Genomic DNA, 18666 nt, shown 5'->3' on the forward strand with positions numbered 1-18666 from the left:
ATCCCCTGAAGCCTCTTTGAAATTCGCTGAGCTAGTGACGACAATTCTCTTTTTTTCCTCTTGGTTGCTAACCAAACACAAATCCGGAAATCAATGGATATTTTCGAAAGTAGACTTACCGCTCTTGAACGCAGGTGGCGGAGAGACGTGTGGCGTCTAGGACGCCGTGCCAGGGCTCCGCCGGCACCGGCTTGCGGAAGCGCAGATCCTCGACGGGTGGCTTGGCATATGGAATGCCCGTGTAGACGTGCACCTCGCGTCCCTGCACCGTCACCGAGCGGCCGCGCACCGGGCCGGAGGATGTCTGCACCACCAGGCGGTCGATGACGCCGCAAACGCCGGTCAGGTGCAGCGACAGCACCAGGAACAGGGGCAGCGGCAGCGACAGCGGAAGTGAAAGGATGGAGGAGGAGGAGGTGGCGGGCAGAAGGCTGCTCTGCCGTACGGAGGCCATGACGCTAGTGCGCAGGGCGGAGCGACGGGCGGTGCGACGGTCGGCGATGGGCGGCGGTGTCCTACTTTGGCGTGACGTCACTGGCACTAATCACACTCTCGGGCTGCGCTGCGCGGAAGCTGCTGCACGCTGGATACGGTCCGGAACGAAGCTGGTGTCTCTGGCGGATACGGGATACCTGCCCGGCGCAGCTGGCCGCATCTACTACGACTTATTATCCGGTTGTGTTCGCCGCTGCTGCCACAGTTGCCACTTGAAGCTGCCGCTCGTGTGTTGCACTACACATTCTCCCGCCGCAGCAGCGTTGAAATCGGGAATCTGGCAACTCTCAGGCTTGGAACTGGTCTCGGATCCTGGCTTAGATTTGAATTTTTATTTCAATTTGGATTGGGGGCTTCCGTGCGTGCGGCTCGGCCTCGCTTCTGCTTGCCTTTCGGTTCAATTCGGTTTCCTGTGCAGCTGTTGCACTTTTGCAGCGCCGCTCCTGGGCTGCTGGTCCTTTGTTCTCCTGCTTCGACTGTGTTTGAACTGCAAATAGAAGGAACAGGCATTATGCTATTTGTCTTGGTTTCCTAACCGGGGTCTGGCCTGTATTTGGCTTTAGTTTCTGCACGGAGAACAAGGACCAAAGCAGGAAATTTACTTTGTTCTTTAATTTATTTCATTAAATTATATGACATATCCCTAATATAGAGCTTAATAATATGAGGTATTTTATAGATTTATAAAGAAAATATTAGCAAAACCAATATACATATTCTTGTTGAGCCAAAATTAAATTATAATTGTTAGTATACCTATTAAATTTAATAATTTAATTTAGTTTCTTAAATAATAGTATTAAAAAAAACACGTTTTTATCGGTGCACAGCTACTGCCACCGCACGAACACGTACACAAACACAAGTACGAGTGCGAGTTGACTTGTTGGGTGCTTGTGTCGTCTGCCCCCGTTTGTATGCTGCAATATTTATGTGTTTGCTTTGGCGTCAGTGTGTGTGTGTGTGTGTATCTGTGTGTTTACCACTTGAGCTAAGATGCAAAGCTCCTTCTTTCCCGGTCTCGGCTTGCATTCAAAAGTCCTGAGTGCCATCCAAGTCCACCCAAACTTGGCACCACCGCACCACCCGGTGGGTCACCCACACACACACACACACCTGCTGCGGAGCCACTCACAGGATTCTCTCGAGTGGCGCATATCGTTTTCTAAGGCTTTGCCTGCAACGTCGTTAAACATATTTTCTTATATGCTTTCATTAGAGTCACTTGACCGATTTAAGCAAATATCCTTTCAAACCAAGCAAAGTCGGGTTAACCAAAGGAAGGGAACTCACTGAAAATGTTGTGAAAATATTTTACTCATTTGACACTTGTGTTAAAGGTATTTCTAAGTAAATTACACATTTATATTTAATTATTCTCATAAAATATTTAACAAGGAACAAGAAAATAAGTAAGTTTTAAGATACATTTAGATTTACGCTATATATTCAAGGAAGAACTTAAACCCAAATAATATACATGTTTTACGACCTGGAAATTCATCCGCTGGGAAAACAATAAAGTTGTTTGTTATTGGTCGATAAATTCAGTACCGGAGGCTGCAGTTTGGCTGGAAAAAAACAAATAGTTCTCGGTAGCAAATAGCTTTTACAGCCCCTGTCCTTGACGTTCTCGGGTTGCAGCAACTCCTGGCGTCAAATTGAGCCAGGAAACTTGACTTGGAAACGGGTAGCAAGGAGTAAGGAGGACCCACCCTTGCATGCTGACAGCCCATTAGACGGAGCTCGTGTAATAACTCCGCTGCTACGGCCCCTGCCCTGCTCTGTCAGGACCTGCAGCTGCAGTGCCCCCAGTCCTAAGGACCCTTTTGGCTCCTTTGTGCCGAGCAACTTGTCTGCAAAAGGACAAAGGAGCAAAGAGACTTTCTTAGCTGGCGCCGCAGTAATTTAAATGTTATTTCGCCGCACAATTAAAATGGCATTAAGACGCCACCGAAATGCGAGTTGCAAGTTGGCAATTTAATTTTTCCCCGCTCTCTCGCTTTCCCACCTAAATTAGCTCAATTTTCTACACGTTCTTGGAGTTTTCCCCGGGTTTCCACGGCTACTGTCGCAATCTTTACTTTGCTGAATTTTTTCCACCCGTCCGCAGTATTTACAAGCTCGCCTGTTCGCCGCAAGATAAGATGTCCTGGTCTAAGTGAATATTACCCTAGTTTCTTGCGGCTGCAGCAGTTTTTCCTCTTCACTTTTCGACTCGCAGTTTTTACTAAAACTTTTCCATAAATGCAAATTTTTCACATCTACCCAGCGGGGGGTTCTTTGAGGGGGTAGCAGTCGGCAGTCGTGAGCACAGTTGTATTTATCTTATTATATTTTACGACCACCGAAGCCAGGGAGCTCGAAAGTATAAGCGCTTAGTTTCAGCTGACACGAGCTATTTTTCTTGCCAACTGCGGGGTGGTCATAAAAGTTGCAACTTCAAAGTTGGCTTGAGCTGCCTCTAAGCCTCCGGAAAATGTGTGTTTGACTCTAAAAAGCTGTCTCCTTTTAATTCGTGGAAGCCGCTTAAAAAATGTCAAGGACAACGAACTAAAAAAACAAGGATCTACAATAAAATATAAAGAAAAATATGATCTATCAACAACATAAAGAGTTCATTAAAATATATTCCAGTTCTCTAAAAAAACCTACAAAATAACTTTTACTATAAACTTAAAACTCTATTGCTTTCCTGAATATGAAATTCCATTCGTATTCTAATGGAATTTTCGTTTACTTAATAAGGAAAAGCATAAACAACAAATTTCAATTTATAAGATTTTTGTCGTTTAAATAAGTGTTTATTGTTTGAGAATTTTCCTTGCATAAATACCAGTACTGTATAGTTTCCAATGCTTTGTTTTCGCATTGCTTTATTTTCTTTTGGCAGGAAAATGCCAGGTATACTCTGCCACGGATATGATAGCCCAGCGAAAGGAAGAGCGAATGCCGGAAAATGAACGTTAGAGGGTGACAGCGGAGAGCGCGAAAATTTTAATGACATTCAAATTAAATTATAATTTCAAAAGTTTCGCCGCACAAGGAGAGAGGCGTTGCTGATGACGACGATGACACGGACATGACCGGGTGGTGGGCCAGGTAAAAGCGTCCTCCCAATGCCACCTCCCCATCCCCACCCTCACACCCCTCTCCTCTCGGGTCAGCTTCGTTGGCCAAAGGTCAAAGGAGAGAAAAAAAAAGGTTTGGCCACCCCTAGACCTCGGCGTTGCTCCCAATCAACTTGTTTTCCTCCGCTACCCCTCTCTCCTTTATTTCCCTTACGTTTGTTTTCAAAATTTGGCTGAAAAACATGGCGGACGACGGACAACAAACGAACGGTAAAAACCAAAGGGTAAACAACACAAAAGCAAGCGAAACAAAAACAAAGATGAGAGACACCGAAAATGTAGGTTGGCAAAAAATGGGACCGAAGGAAAATATGGAAAACTCGGTTCAGGATAACCGGGGGAAATAGAAGAAAAGTTAACTGTGTTTTGTTTGTGTTTTCATTTTTGTTTAAGGGCTTTGAATGTTGTGCATTCTTCTTTGCTTTTCACATATTGTTTTTTCTCATTTGTGTATATATTCTGTGGGCACACAAGGTAAAATTTATAATTAATATTAACAATAAACGTAAGCCTGACCAGGCAAGCACCGATGTCTTAGCTCCATTTCTCAGAATTCTTGATTGTTATTTATTTTAAATCAGACTGATACATGGAACCTTGAGTGAAAAAGTAACACAGCCATTCTATGCAAATTTTCCACGAAATTCATTTTCAGAGAATAAAAGCAATTAACTAATTTGTAATTATTAAATATTCCCTCACATATTTTTCTCAGAATTTATGCTAGTTTGCATACATTAAATGGAAAAACGTGACAGTAAATCTGAGTATCACCTGGAGCCATATTTAATAGCAAGCTATGTTTTAATCTGAATGGAAAGGATTTATTTAAAGTTAGTTTAAGAACCTTCTCATATATGTAAAAACTTTTTCAGCAGGATTTTTATACCCTTGCAGGGTATTATAATTTCAGTCAGAAGTTTGCAACGCAGTGAAGGAGACGTTTCCGACCCTATAAAGTATATATATTCTTGATCAGCATCAACAGCCGAGTCGATCTAGCCATGTCCGTCTGTCCGTCCGTCTGTCCGTCCGTCCGTCCGTCCGTCCGTCTGTCCGTTTCTACGCAAACTAGTCCCTCAGTTTTAAAGCTATCTGAATAAAACTTTGCATATAGTCTTCTATATACTCTCACTGCTATATATGTCGGAACGGGCCGGATCGGACGACTATATCATATAGCTCCCAAACAAATGTTCGATAAATTTTTAGAAAAAAAATTATAACTTGGCTGTTTTTCAATATTTTTGCATAATTTTTGAGACATAGCCTTTTTTTATCATTTCAGAATTTTGGTAAAAATTTTATGAAAATCGGACGACTATATCTTATAGCTGCCATAGGAACGATCGGGAAATTAATAGGAAAATAATTATAACTTCGTTGTTTTTCAACATATTCTTATCTACTTTTAGATATAAGCTTTTTTTATTATTTCAGAATTTTGGTAAAAATTTTATGAAAATCGGACAACTATATCATATAGCTGCCATATAAACGATCGGTAAATGTAGAGAAAATATAAAGCTGGGAATGTAAAACTGTAACTGTCAAACTGTAAACATAATAAGTATAGGTAAAATGTAATGAAACTCTGTTTTGTGTGTGTTTTCAGCATTTAAATCTATAATATAAACATCAAAACCAATCTGCAAGGGTATACAAACTTCGGCGTGCCGAAGTTAGCTTCCATTCTTGTTATTAAATATAATCAGTTTGGTTAAGCCAAATTTAATTCCTTGAAATATTTACCATAAATTAAGCTGGATGAACAATTAGATACATAAATTGCTTGCCAAATTCAAACCTAGATTGTGTGACAGTGCACGAGAGACGAAATTTATATGGTTTAATTGATGGGTTGAAGAGGGTTGAGACGCCAGGTCTGACCGCCAGTCAGCGCCGCTTAATTGATACCAAAAGGCGGAGGACAGAGTCGAGGCGTGAGAGACAGGTGTCTATTATGGCCACGAATACCTAACGGTACTCATTCTGTGTCTTGTCCTTTCAAAATTCTTAGGCCAGGAGCCAACTGTACCTCTTAAGACAGCCAGCCTTGAAGAGGGATAAAAATAGAACCATTGTTTAAAGGCTGCCGCAGGAAATAACATGTGTATCTCGCTGGCAAAATCTTGTTCTTCAATATTTTTCAGGCCATTTCCCTGCACTTCCTTACGCTCCATAAGCCACCACGCAATCATTAAACCCCAAAAAATATGGCCATCTGCTTTAATGAGGCACAATCATCATCAAGTTTTCACTGACCATTTGACCTTTTCATTTGCCGGCCAGCAGGACTCCGTCTCCGTCTCCGGCTCCGATCTCAGGCCTCCAGCCCGGTTGGCCATTAGGCGAATGTCTGGCGCCAGGCAAACTATAAAATAAATGCACGGGCGTGGCCCAAAGGCGGAGAAAGCACAGAAATCAACGCGTTCGCAGGAACTCGGGTCTCATCTTACGAATAGAATGAAAATTATTTCCCTGTCGCCATTAAAGCAAAACACAAATATTTATATATGAAAAATTTAAAACTAAAATGGTTTTGCTCTTTAAAAAAAATAAAAAAATGTTGCTTGACTTTAAAGTTAAGTCTACAATTATGCCTAGAGGTCTTGTCTTTTAAAAACATTATTTCTTTACTATTTTGTATTTCAAAGCACTTAATACTCTGCGGATGTGGAAAACCCACGATGAGACCCCAGTGAAACGTCAAAATTTCCCAGCATGAGTTGAAAAAAAAATAGCTGTGATCCAGTGGCGCTTAGTTTTTTATTGCTCGGCGCCGCATGTGGCGGCTGTGGCGATTGAAGTGACCCTCGTGGCGCGGGGCAAGTGGTTGGACGGTGCCGGGTGGCTGGGCAGTGGGCCTGGGATCGAGAGTGACAAGCAGGCAGGTGGAAGGCGGCAGGCGGCAGGAGCCTGGCACTGGCACTACGTCCGGTGCACGAGTTCGGCTTTAGTGGCTCTCGCCCGTCACCGGGGCTCGTTAACGCTGAGACGCTCAATTTAGCGCGACTTATTCAGGTTGGCGCTCCGCTTGCCCTTGATGATATCACCGCAGCCGTGTCGTCGTGACCATCGTCATCCTGGTCCCCAATCCCCCCTCTATTTTATTCCCATAATCACTCGTAGAAAAGAGGAACTCATCTGCCCACTAACCGCATGCAACAGGAAGATGTACTATGTAGTAAAAGGCAATTTTAAACGTTCTTAATGGATTTTAAATGGTATAACTGTATATATTTTAATATAAATACTGATATAGAAAATATTTACATTATTTTAGGTCCATATATTTGTATGGTCCAGTAAATGTTTTTTCACCGTGCAGTGAAAACCATGTGCGAATCTCTCTTCTTGACGGGCTCCCGACTCACACGTGCCTGCCTTTCCCTGTCCCGTTCACAAACTAACTATAACAGAAGCATACACACACACATCCTGCCCTTGGTGTCGATGTCTTGAGTCTCCTCGGGTTACCCGTGGGTGTGCTGCACTTAAAGCCAAAATAAAAAATCAATAATCGGGGAAATGACAAGTCAACAGCCAACAGCAGCTGAGCTGAACTCAAGCGGAGCCGCCATTTCTGACTGCTCCCGCCTCCACACACACACACACACACACACACACTTGCACCCACACATACTCAGACGGAAAAAGAGAGCTACTGTCTGTGTGTGTTTTTGGGGCAAAAGTTTTATATTAAGTAACCTGAGCGGGTTGGGGAGTCCCCGGGACACGTACTCGGCACACGACCCAAAAACGTGCACCGCAGGTCTCGATTCGACTCGAATTTATGGCAGTTTCGCTTCTTATTTATGTATTTTTCAGTTTGCATTTGGTTATGAAATATATAGAGTCGTTAACCTAGACAGAATGCAAAACCCTCTAAAGAAATAGAACGCTGAAAAATGGATAGAAATCAGCAGATGAAGTATGTTATGGTAATGGAATATCAGAGTGGGCAAGTTGAATGTAAATACGCACCACAAACAGGCTGACAACATTACATTTTATTTTGTAACCCATTTTTTAAATAAGAAGATTAAGATTTATATTTAAAAGTTGAAGTAAATAAAAATTCAAATTCAGATCCTAAATTGTAAGTCAAAGTAAATTAGAATCTTAAGTTGTAAAATTAATAAATAATTATAATTCTCAAGGCTGCCTTACTGAATATTTAACTAGACTAAAACATAGCTTACGATAGTTCAACTTTGATGAAATTCAAATGATCTGCAGAATATTAAGTATACGCCACCACTGCCGGCCTGATTATGCATACTCAACATTCAATCCCCAATGGCCTTCCCTTTCCGCTCTCTTTGTCCCTTTTCAACTGATGATGCTGTAAAATGTCAAATGTGAGTGCTGCTTTCATATGAAATGACGCAAGAAATAAAAGCGGCGCCCCAAAGGGCAAGCATCTATAGCATCTGTCGTCCCTTTATTCGCACAATGCCAGGACCTTGCAAGTGACGTCACAACCAGAAAGGCCTGCATGCATACATGTATATACCATATATGAACAGGACCTTTCCCGGCACACAATCATCATTGTTCGTTTCGATACCTGAGGCTGGATAATTACTCGAAGGAACGTCATCAGCATCATCATGCCGTGGCCCGGGCAAGCCGAACACATTGCGCATACGCCCTGTGTGGGCTGCAACTTTGACTTGATTTAAGTCATTGAGGCTGCATAATGCAATCGGGCCATCAATAGCACGCAGCAATTTGCCAGCAGCCAACAAAAGCAAGGGGAACAAAGTCAACAGTAAATATTGATGTTTTGCGGGGCCAACGACGACGACAGACGATAGACGATAGACGTTGTTGTTGTTGTATCGCTCTGGCGATAATTAGGTTCATAAGAGCGTAAGAGTTTTAATTGGGCTGCTTATTACAATAATCAGTCGGCCGGGCATCATCATCGGGGCATAGAAAGTGGCACTAAGGCCTGGGGACACCGTATCATCCGTATCATTGGGCGTTTGCGCTCGTGTGCACTTGCCTGGGTTATTCAATTCGCGGCAGCAGCCAAATTGCAGCCACAGCAGCAGGCAACGGCAACAATTACAGCAATCACGACAATGGCAGCACCAACAATAACAATGGGCAAAAATTAAGTGTACAAAACGTTGGATATTAAATGGTATTTTAATTGGCATACGCATCAATAATTTTTAATTTGTTACAATAATTACAAAGTTATTTAATATTTATGTTGACTCGCCGCTTGTCAATTAATCTGGCTCATGCAATTAAGGTTGATTAAAAAATTATACTCTATATTACATATGTGTGTGTGTGTGTGCAGCTCATCAGAAAAATGCAAATTAATATATTGGCTTCACAACTTAAATCCCAAATTGAGTCAACTCATTAATTATGATTAAATTTTGATTACGGTTTTATGTTTCCCTGAATTTCATTAAGTCCTGTTGCTAACCGGCAGTACGAATCAACTTTAAAGTTTTAATAAAACCAGCAGACGCTTTTAAATATTTAAGTAGCTCATTTTTCCATCAATCAATAGAAAATCAATTGATTTTGTAAACAATTGAATAGTTTAAGTTAAATGTATTACAAATAAAGTTAAATTTCTCATACTTTTGGATCCTAAAATCAATTTAACTTTTTATCAAAACCCCCAAGCGAGCATTCTTATGATAGGGAATGCAGGTAGCACAGGTGCTTTTTAAAATCGCCAACGTGATTCATCTTAAATCGGGGTATGGCATAAAGCCAAACCAAAGTTCCTACCGTCGACGATAACAACAACAAATGGCTTGCTCGCTGAGCGATTTACAGGCAAAGCCGGGCGAATACAATCACACTAAAATCGCGTATACGCCGCGTATTCCCAAAGACACAGCAGAACTTTGCATTTGTTTGCCTTTGAGTGGCACATGCGCCACGCTTGGCACTTGCTTTTATTTTACCCTGGGTTACTTTTAATGCCCAGAGCAGCAGGGCTAACACACACACACACTTGCACACGCAGGGGGACACACATCAAGCGGTTTATTCCCAGTACACGTCACGGGCTCAAAGCATATGTGTGTGTGTGTGCTTATAAGTGATTATCTGCATGTAAAAATGGCGGAGAATGTGGAAGCTTATATTCCCATACACTGATGCGCATTTCAACCTGCACAGGGATCAGACAGGCTTTGAAAATACTTTAAACGAGGATGTCTTTGTGTTTGTGCAAAATGCGTTGTCTGTCAATTTGCATTTAGGTTCAGGGGATAATGTATATTTTGCTTAAAGCTCTATAAAATATTATTAACTGAGGTAATTTAGCTACAGTCAAACATTACATTACTTTTTTTTTGCCTTATCATACTCCTATTTTCCACATAAGTTTGCATTTATAAAAAAGCTAAAATATCAGAGTCCTGGTTTCTAGTCCTTGCTGGTCTAGTGCAACGGATTCTCTGTGGTGGAACCAATAAAATCTAATGAGACTGCAGCAGACAACAAATCGCGTTATTATCGCCGGGCAATGGCCAAGAGGGGAAACCGTCGTACTACACAGTAGCCAGGACCGCAAGAAAACTAATAAAAGTTGCCAAAGCACAGACAAATAAAAGAATCGCATAAAACTAATGTTAAACAATTCCCTGCTTTCCCTTCACTCCCTTTGTGCCTTTTGTCTGCTGTCTGTTTTTCTGTTTTCTGTTCTTTTTTTTTTTGCCTCCTTTTTTCTGTTTTCCGCTTGTGTTGCGTGAGACTCGGTTCACTTGGGTTGGTTTCAATTCGGTTGCTGGGTCTGTCATCGCCGGCCCCTTAAGACAATGATGGCTGGCCCAAAGCCCTCGGGGCTATGCAATAAAATTGCGTTTTAATGCTGGTCGAAAGGACGAGAAATGACCCATTTACAAAGCTCCTCAAGTGCCTAGTCGGTGCCGAATAGGACATAAACACGCAGGGAATATGAGACTTTGAAGACATGATCAGTAGATCTATTTCAGTTTGTGCTGTAAAATTTGACTTAAATTAAATAGTCTTCAAGTCACTCTACTTTTGCAAGAGACTTCTGTTTTACACAAATATATTGCTAGCCTTTTTTCCTATTAGATCTCTGAGCAGTTCCACCGTCGCCTTGCAAAACTTGAGATGAGAAACTTTTCTTTTGCCATTTCCCCAGCTCTCTCATTCAATATTCATATTAGCCGAGGGTATAAAACCGTCCCCTTTGTTTCAATTTTATTGCTGGCTTTTTATGCTCGCCTGTTTGTTTGTCCTTCGCATTGTTTTATGACATTTTATTTGCATATTTTCGCGTGTTTCCCGCTTGAAACACGAATACACGACTTTTATGTGTTTGTCGATTCTGCGGAAAATGCAGAGGAAGTTAGAAGTTGGAAGGAAAGGCATTGCACTCCCCACGGTCTGCAGGGAAAATGATCGGGAAAGCCAGCTCAAGAACTCCAAGGAGAAAATGTTTTTTGTTCAGCGAATTATACGGCGGGGCGAGAAATACTTTTCCACCAAATTCCCGGAGCGACGGTGGAGTGGAGGCAGAGGAAAAGCCAAACACAAACGGAAAAGTGTAAAACAATTCTCAAGTGTTTTATACTTTAAGCTTTGCGCCTTTGCTCTGTGTTCTTTGTGTGTGCGAGTTTTTGTTTTCTGTGTTTTTGTTGCCTTTTTTTTATTTGCTTTCGGTGTGTGTTTGGTGTATTGCGTGTGTGAGTGAAAGTCTGGGCACTGTTCTGACACAAAGAGCTAAGCTAAGCTGGAGTTCCCACGGCCGGCGGTATCCTTTGTGATTTAATCATTTTTCTGCCACTGATTCAATTAACTTAAACATCGTTGGCTAGAGTTCCTGCGCCGGGCACCAGGGAATCGCACTTTTGTCGGTCACTGTCCCCCGGTGCAGAAGAGATTGCACAATTGCAATCCGCTCGATTGGATGCATTGTGCGCGGAGTTGATGGCTCCGGTTGGATAATGGATGAGCCCCGAATAAGCGGAAGTCCGCAGCAGCGGCATTCAATTAAACTTAATTCCTCACGCCTAAAGGCAAACAAACACACAAATGGCAAATTGGATTAATTGCGTTTAAATGCGTTTAAATGCGTTTTTGTGTTACCCAGTGATGTTTTACGGCTTGCCTGGCTCAAAAAAAAAACTTTATTTATCGAAGTGGTATTCTGATTATTTATTATTTTCCGGCTCTTGATTTAAAACAAGATAAGCTATTTTTGTTTAATTATAATTGATTTTGCATTACCCTGGGGCATATAATTCATTTGTTTGTTCATTGAATATGCATTAATTAAATTAAGTTATTAAATATCCGATTTGCCTAGGGATGGTCAAGTATAAGACAATAATAATGATAAATATTTAATATAAAATATTTTATTCTTCATTCCGTTTATTTATGCAAATCCCACGTTTTTAAAGTGTCTCGTATAGGAAATGCATATGGGTCCAAAAACAATGCTATAAAATGTAACATAAATCTCAATCATGAATGCAGTTCACAGACCAATAAAAAAGAACCAATGACCGCATCGGGCACCCAAAGCCCGGCGAACTAGTTGAACGCATTTGAGTGCTCCCATAGATACAGATACACGAATGTATCTGGGTATCTTCACCGGCGGTGTATAAACAGTCCCCCAGACCAAACAAAAAAAGATAATAATCCGAATAGAGCGGCAGAATAGAACTGCAGCTAAAGCGAACTAAACTGCGAACAGCACGCAATCCCGTGAATCTGAATCTGGGCAACTAATCAGCGTTTCTATCTAATAAGTCGCCGGTGGCTGATGACGCGATGATCATGGAACGACGCTGATGATGATGATGATGCTACATGATATGTGCGCTGTATGCTATATGCTGTGCTCGGGGTATAGTATTTGGTGTGTGGTGTGCGGCCTACGGTGTGTATGGGTTAAGTGTAATAAATCGACAGTTGAGTTAAGCGACATGTGGGCGACTACTGGGAGAGAGTGTCAATGTAAATGCGACTGTGGATGTACGGTGAATCTAGCAAAACATTTACGCACACACTACAGCGAATTAAGCGCACTCACGCACTCGGGCTCACAATAATCGAAAGAAATGAAAAACCAAGAACCTTGGCACTGTAAAAAATATTCCAATTTCTTATCATATTCAAACTTTTTATAGGAAAACAAACAATTTTGAAGCTATGACTCTATTGATTTCAGTTTCCCCTTTTTGGATATTAGCTTGAATTACATTCCAAAATATGCCGCAAAATCGAACTTTGACTTGAAAAGACTTTCTTTCCAGCTTGGATCATGACCTATTTTAAACTTTTTCTCAGTGCAGCGTCGAGTGAAGGAATAAAGTAAAAGTGTCTTTTCATCAGAATTTTAAATGTGCTCGGCCTCGATGTGAGTTGCCAAAAAATGTGTGTATAAGTGTGTGCATGGGAGTGGGTACAGGTGTGCGCGTGAGCCGACCGAGCGGAAGTTATGGAGCCGACGTGCCCCACAAAAAAGGAAAACATCGAAAGAAAAAAATACGCATTTCGCTTTCCTTCGGCGATGGTGGTGCTGTGGGTGGTGGGCCAAGCGGGCGGACATTGAGGCAGCCCCACTCGATAAACCACCAATACCAGTGACCAGGTCCTCGTATGTAAACAGACAAATTATGAATTTGTAAGACTCTGTCTCTCTCTCTCTCCCTCTCTATTATTCCTTTGCCTGGGTGTCCTGTTTCCCCTCCCCACCTCCCACTCTGTGCGTGTATATGTTGAAGACTTTACGGATCACGGAGCTCATCAAAAATCGTTAAATGCGAAAATCGAATACGAAATTTCGGAGCCAAAACGGAAAAGTTAAAGGAATTTTAGTTTGGTTACTAATTGAGAACAAAAGAATATCGAAAAAAGTATAAAATTTGGCAATAAACTGAGTAACACAAATATAAAAAATCGGATAAACTAAAATAGGGTAATATGTTTAATTTGAATTATATTTTATAATGTTTGCTATTCCTTTTATTAATTTAATTATATTTAAATGTTTATCAAAGGGTTATAGTAAGGAAGCCCAGCTAAAATAAATTTTATAAAATTGCAAAATAGGAAATATATATAGGGAAAACCTTTAAAAACCTTATCTTAAAGTAACTTTTTTTAACTTAACCATGTTTTTAGGTTAAGAACTCACCAATTTGTGCGCTGAAAATGCTGCCCTCGGCCGCTCGTTTGCATGCCACTGTTTATGTTTGTTGTTTATTCAATTATTTTTCTCGATTTTCCCAACTCGCTGATTTTTAAAACTGCAAATATAATTTAGGGACTGATTGCGTTTAATTCTCGCCCGCTTCTTTTGCACAAAAACTTCACTTTATCACACACTACATCTGACTATCTGAATATCCTTTTCTGTCCGTGTTATGCCACATGCATGCCTATGTGTTTGGTGTGTGATGTGTGTGTGTGTGTGGTGTGTATGTGCGGCAAAAACACGGATAGAGAACGGGGAAATGGGGACCCTTTGGAAATGAATAGTCTGCTTTTAGGTTTACTTTGTGCCGTTGTCTTGGGCCTCTTATTTTCCAGCCTTTTCCTTTGGTTTTGTTTCTTTTCTTTTTTCTTTTTTTGCGCACCCAATTGAAAACTAGTGGCGTAGTCCGCTCGATCCGCTCCGCTCGGGAAACACTGTGTGCCAACCGTTCAAAACACGACGATGTCTCTAGCTAAACTGAAGCCAAATGCCATCGCAATGCGTACTTTAAACTGTTCGAAAGGCAGGCACGCACACACACACACACACCTTCTCGGGGGGCAAGGCTTTTCCGCTCGCTTTCCGAAATCCATACGAAATAGCGGGAATATGCGGCTGGTCAGCGTTACTTTCTCCCTCGCTCGCAGCTTTCGGAAAACTGTTATACTCTCTCTCTCTCTCTCTCTGTATTTTTGGCAGAAGCTTTAGCTTGTTTTTGTTCGGAATCAAAATCGGAAACTTTCGTCTGCGACATTTTGCCGCATTTGTTGTTGTGGTTCTGGCTGCTGAGCCCCCGAACCAAATTTCATTATCTCAAGTGGCGGCCGCTTTGTTTGTTTATTTGAGGCTACTCTCTCAGCTGGGTAAATGTTATTGTACTAAATGGGTGCTTCGAGTAATGAGGGTTAAACAAACGTTTTTTATTTTCTATTGTTTTACAGGCAAAGTTTAAGTTTTATATGGGTTTAATAGTTTGTTTGGGGTTTGTTTTTACTAAAACCCCCGAAAATCGATCGCACACGTTTTAAGTTAGTATTACACACACAAAAACACACTCTCACTCTCTCGTTCTCTTACTCTCTCAAGCTCACACACACACACACACAGGCAGCTGCAGCTGTTTTGAGCCGCAAAGTATGCTACACACTTTTGAGAAGATTTGAAAACTCTGCTTAGGCAGGATCAAAGTGTGAAAATGCTGTTATATAGTTAATTGCTTTGTTTGTTTATTTTTGTGTATAATAATTTTATACCGAATCGAACGCAGGCACAAATCGAATTACTTCGGAACCAGCTTGCTTGCCCGACGACTCGCAGCAGAATGCGGAGAATAAAATGCCGAGCAGCCGTCAGCCAGCCAACCACAACAACAGCTGCAAAGCGGCGTCGACGTCCGGGATGAAAAACTTTTCAGCACACACTCGCACGCACACACACTGGGGCGACGGCGAGCCTACATAATATAGGAAATTTGATATGAAAACATTGACAAGCAGCCGCAGAAAGCTTTTAGCCTTCAGCTGTGTGCACGAGAGTTGTTAGTTGTTGTTAGTAACGCAGCGGCTTGGCCGGTATAACAGTTTAGCATTTGGATGAAAATCTTCTTGCGGCACGAGGAAAGCTTTCCGAGAACCGCGAAAAGAGAAATGCAAAACGAAGCTGAGGTTGGAAAAGTTTTTTATTCTTAGCTCCGATGGCTTGGGCTAACCGGGCGGCGGAATGCGGCAATGCGAAAGATAAGAGCTTAACGCCATAAGCGGAATGGCCGGTCGTTTGACTGATAAATTCAGGTGATAAGGGTATTCACCGAGGGGCTTTGCTTTATTCCCGTTTCATAGGTTTTAATAGGGTGCGAATTGTAAAAATATTATCTTTTCGATTATTATTAAAAGCAATCTGTTATACACGACATATTGATTTCGAGGAAATTTTAAGGAAAATATGTACCTACCTACATTTATATTTGCAATTCATTACTTGAGTACTTATAATAACATCATATTATGTTAATAATCCTATTTAATTTTAGGTCTTTAAAAAAAGAATGTATTTTTGTAATAATTGTATATACTTACATTTGAACAATGTCTAATTTTTGTGTGAGATCATTGTTCAAAATTTTGACAGGTTTAGGCAAAGAGCTTTTTAACTAAATAAATTGCACTGAGTGAGCCCTATTAAGCTGGGCCTGAATAGATATTACGTACCGAACGATCGAACGACAACTAACAGGCGACCGAAGCTCTCCTATGAGCAAGTCGAGATTGTACATTTGTAAAAAGAAAAATACAAATATTTATAAATATATAAGCATTAATTCGGCAAATGTTGGTACATATGTACATATATAGGAACACATAATGCGTGTAAATCTGATTAATATGTATATGATGACACCGAGCATTTAATAATAATTTGTTTAGTCTCTTCCCATATACCCTTTTAATAGATTTAAATCCCAAATCAAGAATCTTAAACAAACAGAAAATTAAAAAATAAATAACTTAAAGATTTAGAAAAGCAGCCAGGTACAATATGTGTAAAACTCCAAGATCGGCCCGTGTCCGCTTCGATTGAGAGAAAGCTTTTAGCGTACAGCTTTCACTCGAAACTCTGCAGCGGAGTGCACCAGGTGACAACCCTGGTTGCACTGGCCCGTCTATGGTACAAAAGGTATAAGGTGGCAAAATGTAGTTTGTTAACTATCCTATTGTTTTGATTAGATCTTAAATGCTGCTTAAAAAATTGTTTTTTATTAATATGAAATTTTATTCTAAACGTAGACTTTTTAAAATAAATAATTTAAGCAACTTAAGAATGTGCCTTTCCTGCTAAAAGACACAGAACGTTAACGGCCTATAAATCCAACGCTTCGTCAGCCGACGAGACTTGTTGAATACCCACTACACCATGGGACCGGCTATGCAACTTGTTGCGCCGGTTTTCGACGCTCATTCTCCAATCAGTTACCGAATCCCCCGGACGTCGAACTCGCGGCTCTCCGATCTCTGGTTGGTTTGTTATTGTTTGTTTTTATACTCTGCGCCTAAGTGGCTTTCGATCCTACGTGGGTGAGCGGTGGAAGTACATATATTTACACAGTATATTTACGCATAGTTCTGCGTGTGCCGAATAATTGGCAGATGTTTAAAATTTCGCTGAGACCATTAAAACATCTGAATGGCGAGTGTTAATTGTGCCAACCGGTTCGCTGACGATCTGCAATTGTCTTTATGACTCGATGACTTAAGAAGACACACCCCACGTAGTATACATACTATAGACTACAAGGCGGATTTGCATAATGACGACACTTGTTGGCGGGGCCTGTAATCAGCGCTCTAGAACCTGGAATTCGGCTCGAAATCGGGGTCGAGATCAAGGTCTGAGCACTCCTCATCGGCGACCCCGTCCCCGACCAGCTGCCTTTTTTGAGCATAATCAGTTTTGACGTCAGTGCTTCTAGTTCCAGTCTCAAAACCGATCCAAATCGGTTGTTAGCATGTTTGTCACGAACCGAAAAGTGAAATCTAAATGCAAAAGAAAGCCAGGCAATGCAGTTTCGGGGGGGAAAACCTGATTGAATGCATACTAATATCATATTAGCTTTTAATTTCAAAATATAGATAAGCAGAGATGAAAAATACAATGATAAAATGTGTTCCTTATGAGATAGGTTTTAAGTTTATGAAGTATAGTTTTATAAAAGACAAATATGCCTGAAAATGACTTGTTAATAGATCCAAAAATAGGTTGCTTATTCAATCAGTAACGCTAATTTTTTTAAAGACTTAAATTCCTAAATTCCTTTGACATTCACTATCTTATATTTAGACATTGATGGAGTGATATTTAAAATATCAAACTTTTATAGTGGAGTCGGTGAAACCAAATTATATAAATATAAATTTATAAATGATTTAATTGGGTTTTCATAGATATATTTATACTTAGAAACAAAAAATCATTGCTTTATAATACAAGTTTATGGCGAAGAATGTTGATGGGAAATCGTATTAATCATCAAAGCTATTTTCCCTGGGTGACTTGTGAAGTCTTGAAATTTTAATGGGATCTCTGTTCCGTTTTGACGACTGCCTGATAAGCGTCGTGTTTATACCCAGCCCCTAACAGATCCCTTACATTTATCTTATCGCGCAGCTGGAATCGTTCTGAACAAACAACACCACTCATCACGATGCCCAATCCACTGTGGTTCATCTTCTGGCTGCTGGTCTTCTGGTTCGTCTCCTTCTTCGTGGCCTTCTTCTGCGCCTTCTTCTACATCTGGGTGTATGCCTTCGCCTCCTGCATTCCCGCCCTGACGGTAAGTGTTGACTTAATTGGGTGCAGTTTGTTGGGAGGGCTGTGTTTAGGGTGGGGTGTGGTTTAGTGGGGAGATGCGTCATGAAAAGTACCGCCTAGTTGCATGCGGCAACTGCTTATCGGGCCCTGTAGATTCTTCACCAATTAGTCATTTCAGCGACTTATCAGGGCCACAACCGGGGCTTATTGCCACCGATATCTGTCCCCGATTTCGGTTCCACCTACACGGCAAAAAATTTATCACATACCACACTGATTCGCTTCGTTACCATTTGCAGGGCATATCGGAAATTCTGCTGCAGGGCGTCCAGTTTCCGTTCTACTGCGGCAAGGCCATGTTGGAGGGCAAACAGGCTTTCTAAGGGACATCCCGCTGGCGTTTCCGTACTCTAAGTGCCTTACTGATAACTCTCTTGTTTTCAATCATTTTTACAATAAAGTTTAATTAACTAATATTTATAAATATCTGAGCTTGTTTATCAATGTGTT

The 18666-nt window shown here is 41.1% G+C and overlaps 2 protein-coding genes across 6 annotated transcripts in view; one reads left to right on the forward strand and one right to left on the reverse strand.

Annotated features, from left to right (window-relative positions):
- Ace (Acetylcholine esterase) overlaps positions 1-16052 on the reverse strand; it is a 44416-nt gene extending 28364 nt beyond the window's left edge. Inside the window, exons 1-3 of one of the 5 annotated variants that reach the window (XM_041774328.2) lie at positions 15105-15153; positions 13792-13903; positions 120-982 (exon numbers count right to left, since the gene is read on the reverse strand). In XM_041774328.2, the coding sequence (XP_041630262.1) occupies positions 120-454 (335 nt within the window). In that variant the 5' untranslated portion in view covers positions 455-982; positions 13792-13903; positions 15105-15153. Of the gene's footprint in view, positions 1-119; positions 983-13791; positions 13924-14152; positions 14325-15104; positions 15154-15926 lie in introns of those variants that run through there. The other 4 variants (XM_041774327.2, XM_041774325.2, XM_041774326.2 and 1 more) reach the window with 4 other exon arrangements.
- A 743-nt stretch (positions 16053-16795) lies between these two features.
- On the forward strand, positions 16796-18642 carry LOC108074111 (uncharacterized). The gene is made up of 3 exons (XM_017166008.2): positions 16796-16862; positions 18013-18178; positions 18456-18642. Exons 2-3 carry the CDS (start codon positions 18050-18052, stop codon positions 18537-18539), a joined length of 213 nt encoding a protein of 70 aa, XP_017021497.1. The 5' UTR covers positions 16796-16862; positions 18013-18049; the 3' UTR covers positions 18540-18642.
- The last annotated feature ends 24 nt before the right edge of the window (positions 18643-18666 follow it).

The sequence above is a fragment of the Drosophila kikkawai genome, chromosome 3R (assembly GCF_030179895.1).
Source record: "Drosophila kikkawai strain 14028-0561.14 chromosome 3R, DkikHiC1v2, whole genome shotgun sequence".
NCBI lineage: Eukaryota > Metazoa > Arthropoda > Insecta > Diptera > Drosophilidae > Drosophila > Drosophila kikkawai.

Bases quoted from the DNA above. Each gene is read 5' to 3' on its own strand.
- LOC108074111 (XM_017166008.2), top strand. From the start codon at position 18,050: ATGCCCAATCCACTGTGGTTCATCTTCTGGCTGCTGGTCTTCTGGTTC. The intron at 18,179-18,455 runs GTAAGTGTTGAC...TACCATTTGCAG, and splicing joins CCTGCATTCCCGCCCTGACG to GGCATATCGGAAATTCTGCT.